General features: G+C 28.1%; 1 protein-coding gene across 1 annotated transcript; it reads left to right on the top strand.

Moving 5' to 3' along the window:
- The first annotated feature begins 7,728 nt into the window (after nt 1–7,728).
- LOC107460568 (wall-associated receptor kinase 3-like) lies at nt 7,729–11,935 on the top strand. Its single transcript, XM_052253554.1, has 4 exons — nt 7,729–8,440; nt 9,555–9,739; nt 10,016–10,192; nt 10,841–11,935. The coding sequence occupies exons 1-4, from the start codon at nt 7,743–7,745 to the stop codon at nt 11,818–11,820; spliced, it is 2,040 nt and encodes a 679-aa protein (XP_052109514.1). The 5' UTR covers nt 7,729–7,742; the 3' UTR covers nt 11,821–11,935.
- Nucleotides 11,936–12,704: the final 769 nt, after the last annotated feature.

The raw sequence follows: 12,704 nt of genomic DNA, 5'->3' as shown, positions 1-12,704 counted from the left end.
ATCAAAAGTAATAATGACTTATTCAATTAGCATTTATAACAATAAATGAGATCATCATTATATAAGTCATTTAATTTGAAACAGCATCATTTGTGATTATAATTGATATATGTATTGCCCACAAATAAGTTAGGAAATTAAATAATTTCCTAACATGTTCATTTCCCGAGTAAATTTTCCAAGTGATTCTGGTTTACCTTTCAAATTTCAACGTAGGCAGTTTCCACTGGCATTGTGCTTCGCAATGACAATTAACAAAAGTCAAGGTCAAACCTTATCAACTGTGGGATTATTTTTACGTCGTCCAGTTTTTTCACATGGGCAACTTTATGTGGCTATATCACGTGTGAGGTACAAAAAGGGATTGAAAATTTTATTGTGCGATGAGAATAGACCAGAGGACGACTTGACAGAAAATATAGTATTCACAGAAGTTTTTAATAAAATTTTCCGTAAGTTCTTTTATTTTCTCATTTGAATTTAATCATTAGTTTTCTATATTTTATATCTTATTTCATTGAAGTTGTTGTTAAATCCTACTAAATTGTCAAATGATATAATTGAATTTATATTTTCATATTGTAATTATAATGTTATTATAAAAGAAATAATTGTAAAAAAATCTTTAAATAAAGGTTACTATATATTTTATTTTACTTTTGTAACATTACGAGTGTATTTGGTTTAGTGTTTTGAATTTTAAATTCAACTTTAATTTTGTTGAAAGCTTCTTTTTTTATTTTTAAATACAAACATGCCTTTAGTCTAGCTTATGTTTACCTGAAAATAAAAATTCTAAGTTTTGTATTCACTTTTTATTATTAAACTATTAATTAAAGAAATTTATTTTATATTTATCACTTTTCTCATCATGGTTTATACAATGAATTTTGTTGTTTTTTTTTTTATAACTATGTCTCTAATACTCTTTGATGCATAATTATTATTTTTTGGTTATGTGAGTTTCCTTTCTTTATTGTTCTTTTTATTTATTTTTGTATGGAGGTCTTTTTTTAAACTTTGTAATGTAATTCTATTAATTTCATTAGACAAACCAAATTAAATAAAATAAATTTTTCTAGAACTAATATTAGAATCATAAGTACTAAAAAATTATAGCCAAAAGAGTACTAAAGAGTACTGAGAATATTAGAAAAAGAATATTAGAATTTATTTAAATATGTAAAATAAAATGAAAATATTGTATAAAATAATTATTTAAATTTATGTCTTTTTCAATTTTTTATCTAAAATAACATTTATTTGACCAAGGACACATTTAGAAATTTTTTGAACAGGGAATCGAAAATTAAATATTTAATAATATTTATATAATTAATATTGTATTATATAATTGATGATATTATTTTTTTATTTTTTAAAAAAATTATTAATAAATGCTATATTGAAATAGAAATTTCTACTAAAAACTAATTTTTATATTTGATATCATTCATAATAACAAAAATTTTAATTTTTATCCTTTATTATTATAAATAATGTAACATGAATGATATAGATCAGTTATTCTAATATTTTTAGTATATGCATTTAAAATAATTAATTAACAAAATATGTAAAATATTCATACTAATATATAATTTAATATGTAATTATTTCAATATTATGAGAAAATAAATAAATATTGAAATATTTTAAATTATATATATATACTTTTTTACTATTTAATTAGAATTTGTTATAAAAATTAAAATATTTTTTATGCAATAATAGAATTAAAAAGATTTATTGATCAAAATAATTGGCTTAAAAATTAATACATTATTAATATTCAAAACATAACAATTGGAATTTGAACTCAAAGTCATGAAACAAAAAATATTCTAATTAGACACTAAACTAACAATTCAATTTTAAATTTAAATATATCATCATATAATACATAAAAATTTCAAATTTTCTACGGAGTCATGGCAAGAATAGGAGGAACAAGTAAAAAAGATTTATTAATCAAAATGGTTCGTCTAAAAAAATGTAAAAATATTTTAATTAGTCACTAGACTAACAACTTAATTTAAATTTAAATGTATCATTATATAATATATAAAAGTTTTAAAATTTTTTGACGGCCATGACCCGTGACCCCACTAGCCCCATCTAAATCGGCATCTGTATTTGACTGCTATCTATTTTATACTAAAATTGCTAAACATAAACCAAATTATAAAATTAACACTAACTCACTCTTAATAAAAAATAATTTTGTAAAGTCTATTTTATGCAACCTCTTATTTACAAATTTCAATCCAAATACACACTATATTTTTGTCTACAATTATCATAAAAGCTTATTATTTATAAAAGAAAATATTAATTATTTAAAAAAATTAAACATTCTTTTATGTATGAGTTCACGAGAAGATGTATGTAATTAATTTATTTCTTTTTTTTAATAGATCAATAGAAATGGTACTATCCAACCAATTTGTTCTTTCCCAATATTTGATGAAGTGCCTCAGATGGCAGAGAAGATACGTGTAGTCATATTAACTGTTACAGTGGCTAAACCAATGTGAGTTGGTGTAAACGTGTAGAGAAGGTTTTTCAGAAGAGCTGTTGATATATCAAATCAAAAAAATTGAACTCAAGTGTTTGACTAAATTAATTTTATTTATTTATTTATATGGACTCAGACTTCAAAGATTGGAGACAAAAACTATCAGAAAAATTTTCGTTCTTTGTTTCTCTTGCAAAGTCTTTCATAGTTCATACCTTTACAATCAAAATGCAACTTCAGAACAATATGGAAGACAAGGTTGATTCGATCAAGTGTATTACAGCATGGAAGGAATCGTGGAGGTTAAGAGTGAAAATTGTTAGGCTGTGGTTTTATACAGATCCATTAGCAGAAGATAACGAAAAATTGCTTCATATGATACTAATGGATCAAAATGTGAGTAGTTTTATTTTCATTTATATTCATATTGATATCAAAATCTTTTGTTTTCATGTTTTTTGTAATATGAAATAATAATTTTTTTTCTTTCTTTTTTCTTGAGTTTAGCTGGATAAAATACAGGCTACCGTCAAAGAACCTTACATATCAATGTTTGTTGATGATTTATATGTTGGTGGTGCTTTTTGTATGACAAGTTTTTCTGTTGTGCCCAATATTGGGATCATGAAGATGACTCATCATCGTTTTAAGCTACTTTTTCAAAAAGGAACCACTGTTATACCAGAACCAAGTCTCCAAATTCGTGATTCTGGGTTCAGTTTTTGTTCAATGTTCGAAATACTTGAAAAAAAATCAGATTACCATTATCTAATAGGTATGTTATTATAATACTACTAATTTTATTTGTAAATTTTTTATTTTAATCATGTCGATATAAATGAGAATCGTATATGTTCCATCTTTTATTTATCTAATTTAAAGTTATACTATTATTTTTTTACTATTCAGACTTTATAGGAGTTATCACTTCGGTTCGTCACCAAACGGAAGTTGACTACTATGGAAAGAAGCTTAAGCTAATGATTTTGGAAATCTATGCTGATGGGTATTATATTTTGGAAAAATCATATTCAAATTTAATTATTTTTTCTATTATATACCTTTTAGTTTGATGTTTCTGAATCCAAATTTTATAGGAAAAAGGTCCAATGCAACGTGTTCGGAAAATGCTGTGATTCTTTGGATAATTCCATTCTGATGAAATTCGAAAGACTGCCTGTTATTGTGCTCCAATCTTTTAAAATCAAAGTATATGGAGGTTTGTGTTATAATTAACAAATGATTTCTCGAATAATTTTGTCTTAGGATGTCTAATCTTTGAATTATTCTGTAAAAGAAGTTATTGTACTTATATCTTTGTTTTATCTTTGGGTTTCTTATTCAGATGAAGTATGTCTACAAAATGTATTGAATGTCTCCGATATTCTTATTAATCCAGATTTACAAGAAACTGTTAGATTTCTTGAGAGGTTAGTTATTTGATTTAAATTTTTTTCTCTGTTTTAATTCTATCTTTGAAGTTTTTTCTATTAGTATTATAAATTAATGATTTATTGTTGTTATCTGTAGGCTTGATGTTGCTTCTTATCATTTCTTTAGCTTTAAGAAGAATATTCATGGTTCATTAGTTTCCTATATTAATCATGATTCATTCGATTGGAGGCGCATCCGTACAATTCAACTAATTCAACAAAAGATGGAGGTAATTTTTCATTTGTGTGGTTCATACCGTCGTATTTTTAACTTGAATTTATTTTTTAAACCAGTCTTGTTTGCCAAACTTTTATAATTTCATTTTATGTGCTCAATTCTTTCCAGAATGGATTCTTCTTTGTTGCGGGTAAAATTAAACAAGTTGTTGGTGATGGTCATTGGTGGTCTTTCTCGTGTGTTTGTGGACACAGCGTTCAGAAGCATTCACATGACAATTTCTATTGTCAAGTTTGTGACAAAAATATTGATAATGTCATTGCTAGGTATTTATTTTAAATATGTATAATATAACTCTGCATTGGCAAAATCTGTTCTTGCTTTTAGCTTTTTTTTATACGTTTAAAATATAATACATAACTGTTTTTTATGCATTTCCTTAGCTATAGAGTAAAAATAATTGTGGAAGATAGTACTTCAAGTGGAATCTTTGTTCTCCTTAATGCTGCTGCAACTAAATTATTTGGAAAATCTTGCTCTGTCGCTTTGGATCAGTTTCAGAAAGAGTTGAATGTGAGTTACGTTTATTTTTTAAAAGAATCATCTATTTGTCAGTTTCAAGTCTTTATATTTAGTTCATTATGTGGTTTATATCTTCTTATTTGTGTATGTCAGGATTTTAATCATCCATTGCATCCTGCTTTTTTTGAGCTTGTTGTTGGAAAAGAATTAATTCTCAAAATTGAGTTCACAGAGTTGATTAAGGAAGAATTTGGTGGAATGTTCAAAGTTATTACAATACTGGATGACAGACAGACAGGTTTAGGGTTGAGTGTTGATTCACATATAAATGTATGTTTACATTCTATTTGTAACTTTTATATAATGCTTCCTTAGCTTCATAGATATAAATTTGTCAATTTTTGTTTGCAATGTATTTTTTATTTATTTTTTATGTAAATGTACTCATTTGGTATTTTTTCTTTATACTGTAGGATACTTTTCAAGCACCTGCGTACACTCCAATATGTGAAGCTGATTTTCATTATTCTGAAATAGAAAAATATACAAGTCGAATTCCATTTGATGCTTCTATTGATGCTAACAATATTAATGAGATGTTGCTGGATTCTATTTCAACTGGTTTCAATTGTGCAACTCCCGATCCAGTATATTCTAATATTTACTACGTGAATTTTTTTATTTATTAAAGAATTAAGAATGTTAATTGTTTTTTATTACTGCCATAAAAAATGAAATATTCTTTGCAAAAATTATCTATTGAGCAATCTTGTCATATTTATTGTTATTAATCATATGTTTATCTTTTCTAAAAATGGCCTCTGCATAGGATGTATATGGTTTGTTGCTTGGATCTATAGTCTCTATCATAAAGGAACAAAAACGGTGGTACTCATCTTGTCTTTGTGGTGGAGTTACTCGTGCTGTTAAAGGATCATTTTTTTGTGACATGTGTGAACTTGAATGTGTTGATGTTATACCCAGGTTTGCACAAAGAGTTGATTTTATCCGATTTTTTTTTAATTCCAATGATTTTTCAAAATCAAGTAATTCCTTATTTTGTTCACTTACATACTTCTTAGATAAATGTTAAGCCATCAAAATGATCTTTATATATTTCTTTATTGTTATTATTATACAGTTACCGAATTAAGGTGATTATTTCTCATGCAAATGGTAGCAATGTGTTTCTGCTTCATGATCGTGAGATTACTCAAATAATTAAGAAAAGATGCTCTGCTTTACTAAATGAAAATCCCCATTTGAAACAGGTTCATTTATGTTTCTTATAGTTTTTTTCTGATTTTTTAAATTTTTAACGTAGGCTGATATTGATTATAGAATATTTTTTCTCATTAGACTCATTGTAATTCCATTCCTTCTTATGATTTGTTTCATTTCTTATTTATTTTTTTTGAATTTAGACTAATACTGAACGTAAAGTTCCTCCCGAACTGGGTAACTATTTGATTCAAAGGAAGATGGTTTTCATGATTGATCCTCGACCTCTGGGGTATCAGTATAACACAAGTGTGTATATGGTTCATCGAATTTGTGATGATATGTCATTGGTTAATCTTTTTGAAGCTGCTGCTTCCATGCATGATAAAAAGGTGATTGATGTAATATTTTCGAATCTAAATCTTTGTATTATATATGCTTTAGTTATGTTGCTATTTTTATTTATATTTAATTTGGTTAAATATTTGGTTTATTTTAAAATTTTAAAATTTTCAAATGTGTCCATTTTCAGAGAGGTTTGATTCAGAATAAGTTCCCTGATAGTATTACTAAAAATGAAAAAGCTGAGAGCTCATCCTCACGTTTGCTAACAATGGATGATTTTCAAAACTTATATCAAGTGGTGGATACCAAAGTATGATAAGTTTAAATTATTGATTCCTTTTAGAAGTTAATTTTTTTTATTACTTTCATCTTCTAATTAGTAATTATAAGTTTCAAAATTGTTTATTTTATGGTTGTAGGAATACTTCATGGATATTGGCTGTCTATCAGAAGCAACTGTTAACATGGAAAAAAAGGTGTCTTAATTGTAATTCTTTTCCTACGATGTACAACTATTTTTCATAATTTTATTTTAAGAATTGGGATTGGATTTTAAAAAATGATTACTATTAGTTTAACTTTATTATATATTTGTACTTATTAGCATTTGATATTTATTTTTGTATAGATGGATGATTCTTTGTTGGATGAGGAAGTAGATTGTGCTAGCAGCATGGCTTTACCAGATTCGTCTTCTTATGGTGTAGCTGAACATGAACTTCAAAATGCATTTAAAATATGCATGCAGCATCAATCTGATCCGACGTCAATGCGTTAAAATAGAAATATGTTTTCAGTTGTATTTTGTTCTTTTTGGATTTTGTCTTGATTTTTATGAATTTAGAGTAAAATTCTCCAAGATGAATTAATATGTATTTTCTTTATCTCTCATGTAATCGAAACTATTATATTTATATTAAGATATTGGTAAACTTTGTATGAAATATTTTGTTTTGATTAATATGTATTTTAGTTGATTATATTTTAAATGAGTTATTATATAAATATATTTAGAAATTGATTGTGTTAATACCAAAATTTTAAACTAAATTGTTGAATGTATTTAAAATTTTGATATTATTATCTCTACAATTTAAATATTTTCATTACACTAAATTAAATGTTTTTATATATTTTATATACATACCCATTTAGAGTTATACATATATAATTAAATTTAATAAAAAAAATTATATTTAAGACCGTGCGAATGCACGGGTATACTACTAGTATCTTCTAAAACTATAACTTAAAACTATAACTTAAATAGCATAATTTTTTCATACTTATTTTAAAATCGTAAATTCAAATCTTATTCCTAATTTAAAAAAAAAAAATCTGCAGCGATGTGATTGAATATGTAGAATTCTTGTATGAAAATTCCCACCCACCCTCCTATTTTGACTGGCAATGGCCACAAATTAAAGAAACGTAGCCGCCCTTTTTATCCATCTTTCTCTGCATATATATTACATGCTTGCATGATACACCTGGAAAAATCAAAGTGATCATCATCGTCATCATCATGGGTTCACAGCTACATCTTCTGCTGCATCCTGTTCTTGTTCTTGTTTGGATTCTTTGTGGTGCAGCAGATGCAGTAACTCAACCAAACTCAAATTGCACAAAGCGCTGTGGCTCCCTCGAAATTCCGTTCCCATTTGGCACCGACGAGAGCTGTTCCCTCGACAGCTCCTTCCTCATCTCTTGCAACCACACTTCAACCCCATACCTGACTCACAACAACTCAACCGTGCTGAGCATCTCGCCCGACGGCGAAATGCGCGTCTCAGCAGCAGTAGCTAGAGGCTGCTACGAAGTCAACGGCACGCGAATCAACGAAACCAGTTACGATAAGATCTTCAACTTGACACACTTCAGCTTCTCATCGAGTAAAAACAAGCTCACAGTGGTTGGTTGCAACACAATTGGAGAAGTAGTAGGGTATAATGTTATAGAGAGAAGAAACTATGCCACTGGGTGCTTTTCAGTGTGCCTCAGTGTTAATGAAACAACTAGCGGGATCTGCACCGGCGCCGGTTGTTGCCAGAGCCCAATACCGGCGAGTGGCCTATCGGATATCGGTATTGGATCTTATAGTAGTGGTGCTGACAGCTACAACGCCGTTTTTGGCAACATCAACCCCTGCGGCTACGCGTTTGTGGCGGAGGATGGAGTCTACAATTTCTCCTCCGCAGACCTTGTCAACTTCCGCCACCAAAGGTATATGCAAATATAATAAAAGAGTTCATTCCCCGTTTGCTCTCTTACATAATGCATCTTCATTCTTAACCAAAATCATCATTGACTTTAAATTTCATTGCTAACTAAAATAATTCTTGACTTTTGGAAATAACTAAATTGGCCAACTAATTTATAAATTAAAACTTTTGTCCATTTTTAATTAATTGTCATTAACGCAATGAAAAAGTCTAAGAGTTAGTAGATTTTGTGATTTTTAGTCATCAATTAACTATTAATAATATTTTTAATAGTGTGAAATTGAATCTAATAGTGTAAAATCATTTAATTTTTTTTATGGTTAAGTACTGACTAAAATTTAATAAAAATGCTACCTCCTAGCACTCCTCTAACACAATACTAACATAGAACTTAAACTATTAGCATAACATCTTTATTAGTAAAAAGATATATTTAAGATTTTGATATTATAATAGATCAAATAAGTGTTCTAAATTTATTAGTATTCATTTTAGTTAATTAATTTCATTTCAAATTCTGCTAGATAACTAATATCCAATCAGCCAATTTGTCATCAAATGATAATTTTAATTTTTTAAATTGTCATTCATTAGTAATTATTTAAATTTTAAAAAAAATTAAAAATAATAATTATTAATTATAATTGTTTAAAATTAACAAATTAAAAATTATTTATCTATATTTTTTATTTTTTATTAATATAAAAACTAAAATGAATTTAATTAACTAATTTGAGTCACTTATTTGATCATATAAATCTTAGCTATGATATTTTATTGTTGGGGATGCCATAATAATATTATAACTTTCTATGTTAGTAATGTTTTAATGGCAGTTGAATTAGAAATGAATAGAAATATACAATTTGTAAATTCAAAAATTAATTTATTTTTAAAAGTTAAAGACTATTTTGATAAGTTGACAATTTAAAAAATTAAACTAGACATTATCTCATACTAAAAGTTTTATTTCTTAATAGTTAATAAGCATAAATTAATTTTTAGCTAGTTAATATATTTTTTTTATAGATTTATTTAAGTAAATTAAGCATTTATGGAAATTAAATCGATTTAATAATATATTACTATATTAATCTTTTATTTGTGCATGGTAGTTTTCCCGTTGTAGTGGATTGGGCTGTGGGGAATCAGACTTGTGAAGAAGCTCAAAAGAACACTTCAAGCTATGCATGTAGGGCTGATAAAAGTGAATGTTACAATTCAACCAAGGGACTTGGTTATGTTTGCAAATGCTCCACTGGTTTTGGGGGAAATCCTTATCTCGTTGGTGGTTGCCAAGGTAGCTTATTCTTAATTACACCGTATCAATTATTATTCGAGGGTTTAAATTATGGTGGAAGTTCAGATTAATTCATGTAAAATTGATAGTTGAAAATTGTTAAATAATTTGACAAATTTGACTAAATTATTATTTAACAACTCTTGACTATTAACTTCACAACTGCACACCTAAATTTTTATCTTAATTATTTTAATAAATGATTTTGTAACAGCACTTGTTTTTTTTTTTTTATCTAAAAGAAATAATGATACCTACGTGTTAGTTTCATTTTAGACGTTGATGAATGCATGAACAAGGAATGGAACGATTGCTATAGTAGAGCAATATGCAAGAACGTAGCTGGTAACTATACCTGTTCGTGTCCAAAAGGATACCATGGAGATGGGAGAGAAAATGGAACAAAGTGCCGTCGTCAGTCCAGGACACAATTCATTTTAATCATTGCATTGGGTCAGTATACTTTCTTCATCACCTCCAACTTCTATGTTATAGTGATTTTTATTAAGAGAAGAAAATGTCATTTTTTTTATATTAAATATCTTAATTAAACAAACAATATAAATCTTGTTACTTCCGCATAGAAAAAATGTCTCTGAGAGAAAATTGAGAGAAAGTACGTGGAAAATTGATAATCTTTGAGAAATCATTTGTCCTAATAATTTAAGTTGATAAAAAAGAAAATATAAATTGTTATATTTTTAATATTCTCTTTTAAATAAGAGCTTCTTTTGAATTTGCTTGATTTTTACAAAATTTTTTTTCTTTTTTTACTTGTCTTAAACTATTTTTTTTTACTTTTGGAGTTTATGAAGCATCAAATTGTAGACTTTTTAGACATAAAATTCTAATATCATATCACGAAATCACTCATCCCAAAAATTTAAGCAGATATAAGAAGTCAATATTAATAGTTATATATCTAATAAATACAACTTAATTTTGTTTTTTTTTTTGGATAAATATTTCAGCACTTTAAATATTCTATAGTTTACTCAAATATCATTATTATATATCTATTTCAATATTTTATAACAATTTACTTCCTTGTACTAAGGTACAATATAATGTGTTTCAAACTTACTTTTGTTCATTGTTCAGGCGTTAGTGTTGGTGTTATAGCACTACTTGTGACAAGCTTCTATGTGTATTGGAGAATGAAGGAAAAGAGGTTAAATAAACTTAAGGAACAGTTCTTTCAACAAAATGGTGGCTTCATCCTACTACAAAAGATTTCAAGACATAGAGGGTCAAAAGAAACAGCTAAACTCTTCACCGTGGAAGAATTAAAGACAGCCACCAACAACTTTGACGAAAGCAAGATCTTAGGCAAAGGGGGTCAAGGAACAGTTTATAAAGGATTACTATCAGACAATAGAACCGTAGCAATTAAAAGATCCAAAATCAGTGGCTCAACCCAAATTGAACAATTCATCAATGAAGTTGTGTTGCTTTCCCAAATCAACCATAGAAACGTGGTTAGACTCTTAGGTTGTTGCTTAGAGACAGAAGTTCCCTTACTTGTTTATGAGTTCATTCCTAATGGTACCATTTTTGAGCATCTTCATGGTCATAACATTAACAATCCACAATCTTTGAAGCTTTCTTGGAAAACAAGATTGAGAATAGCAATAGAAACTGCTGGGGCCTTAGCATACTTGCATTCTGCTATTTCTATACCAATCATACACAGAGACATCAAAACTACTAATATTCTACTTGATGCTAATCTCACGGCAAAGATTTCTGATTTTGGAGCTTCAAAGATTGTTCCTCTAGATCAAACTGAATTAACCACTTTGGTGCAGGGGACACTAGGGTATCTTGACCCTGAATACATGCACACTAGCCAGTTAACTGAGAAAAGTGATGTGTATAGTTTTGGAGTCGTCTTAGCAGAGCTGCTCACGGGAAAGAAGGCGCTCTCTTTCGCCGTGTCGCCGGAGGTTAGAAACCTTGCCGTATACTTTGTTTCTTCAATGGAAGAAGGATGTTTAGTTCAGATTGTGGATGAACACATTATAAATGAGGCAAACTTGAGGATCTTGTGGAATTTGCCAATGTTGCTAAACAGTGTTTGAGAGTTAAGAGGGAAGAAAGGCCTAGCATGAAAGAAGTTGCAATGCAACTTGAGGGGCTTAGAGGAGTAGTTGGAGAGAAACACCGATTGGAAGAAACTAAAAGCTCGTTGAAAGCATCATCGTCTTCAATCTTGGATGTTGAAAGTTCTAAGTTTATTGATAGCTTAAGTCAGGTTCCTATGTCACTGGCTGGTGGAAGATGATTAATTATTAGATAAATTGTAATTACTAATGTTTACATCTTTACTTAGACTATACAAAATTAATTAAATTGTTTTATGGCATACCGTATTGCGAGTAAATGTATGAATTTTAAATTTTACCAGTCAATTTTATACGAAGATAATTGTTCGAGAGTTTCAATCAATAGAACTTGTGTATTAGTATTACTAAAGAAATGGAAAGAGCCTTAATTTAATTCTCTTTGGCTTTAAACAATAGCAGGATCTTAAAAGAGTGCTTATGGTAGTAGACATGTTCCAGTAATATAGGGAGGATGCATGCCAAGTTGTTTGGTTGGGGTAAATATGCATCAATGGCAGACAAGCAGGTATTTAATTTGTTGATCCTCATTACTGTCTTATAAGAATAGCATAGAATGTGATTGTGCACGTGTGTCAGTGATGTCACAGGAGGAATAAAATACTAATCACTATTATTGGACCACTACTTAATATAAGTTAATTCAACTAATTTGAGTTGATTAAGTAGTTAACTCACCCGTCTACTTAAATAAGTGTTGAGAATTTGAATTTTTTTTTTGCATGTAACAACTTATTAGCCAACAATAAATCTTTAAATTGAGTTCAGATCCGTGATATATTAGTTCTTGACCTTATCAGGTTAAAAAATGCTGTAGACAATAAAAAAAATTAATTCTCTAA

This window comes from Arachis duranensis, chromosome 8 (genome assembly GCF_000817695.3).
Source record: "Arachis duranensis cultivar V14167 chromosome 8, aradu.V14167.gnm2.J7QH, whole genome shotgun sequence".
Lineage (NCBI taxonomy): Eukaryota > Viridiplantae > Streptophyta > Magnoliopsida > Fabales > Fabaceae > Arachis > Arachis duranensis.
This window is presented reverse-complemented; position numbering and strand designations above follow the sequence as displayed.

Bases quoted from the DNA above. Each gene is read 5' to 3' on its own strand.
- LOC107460568 (XM_052253554.1), top strand. From the start codon at position 7,743: ATGGGTTCACAGCTACATCTTCTGCTGCATCCTGTTCTTGTTCTTGTT. The intron at 8,441-9,554 runs GTATATGCAAAT...TGTGCATGGTAG, and splicing joins GTCAACTTCCGCCACCAAAG to TTTTCCCGTTGTAGTGGATT. The intron at 9,740-10,015 runs GTAGCTTATTCT...GTTTCATTTTAG, and splicing joins TCTCGTTGGTGGTTGCCAAG to ACGTTGATGAATGCATGAAC.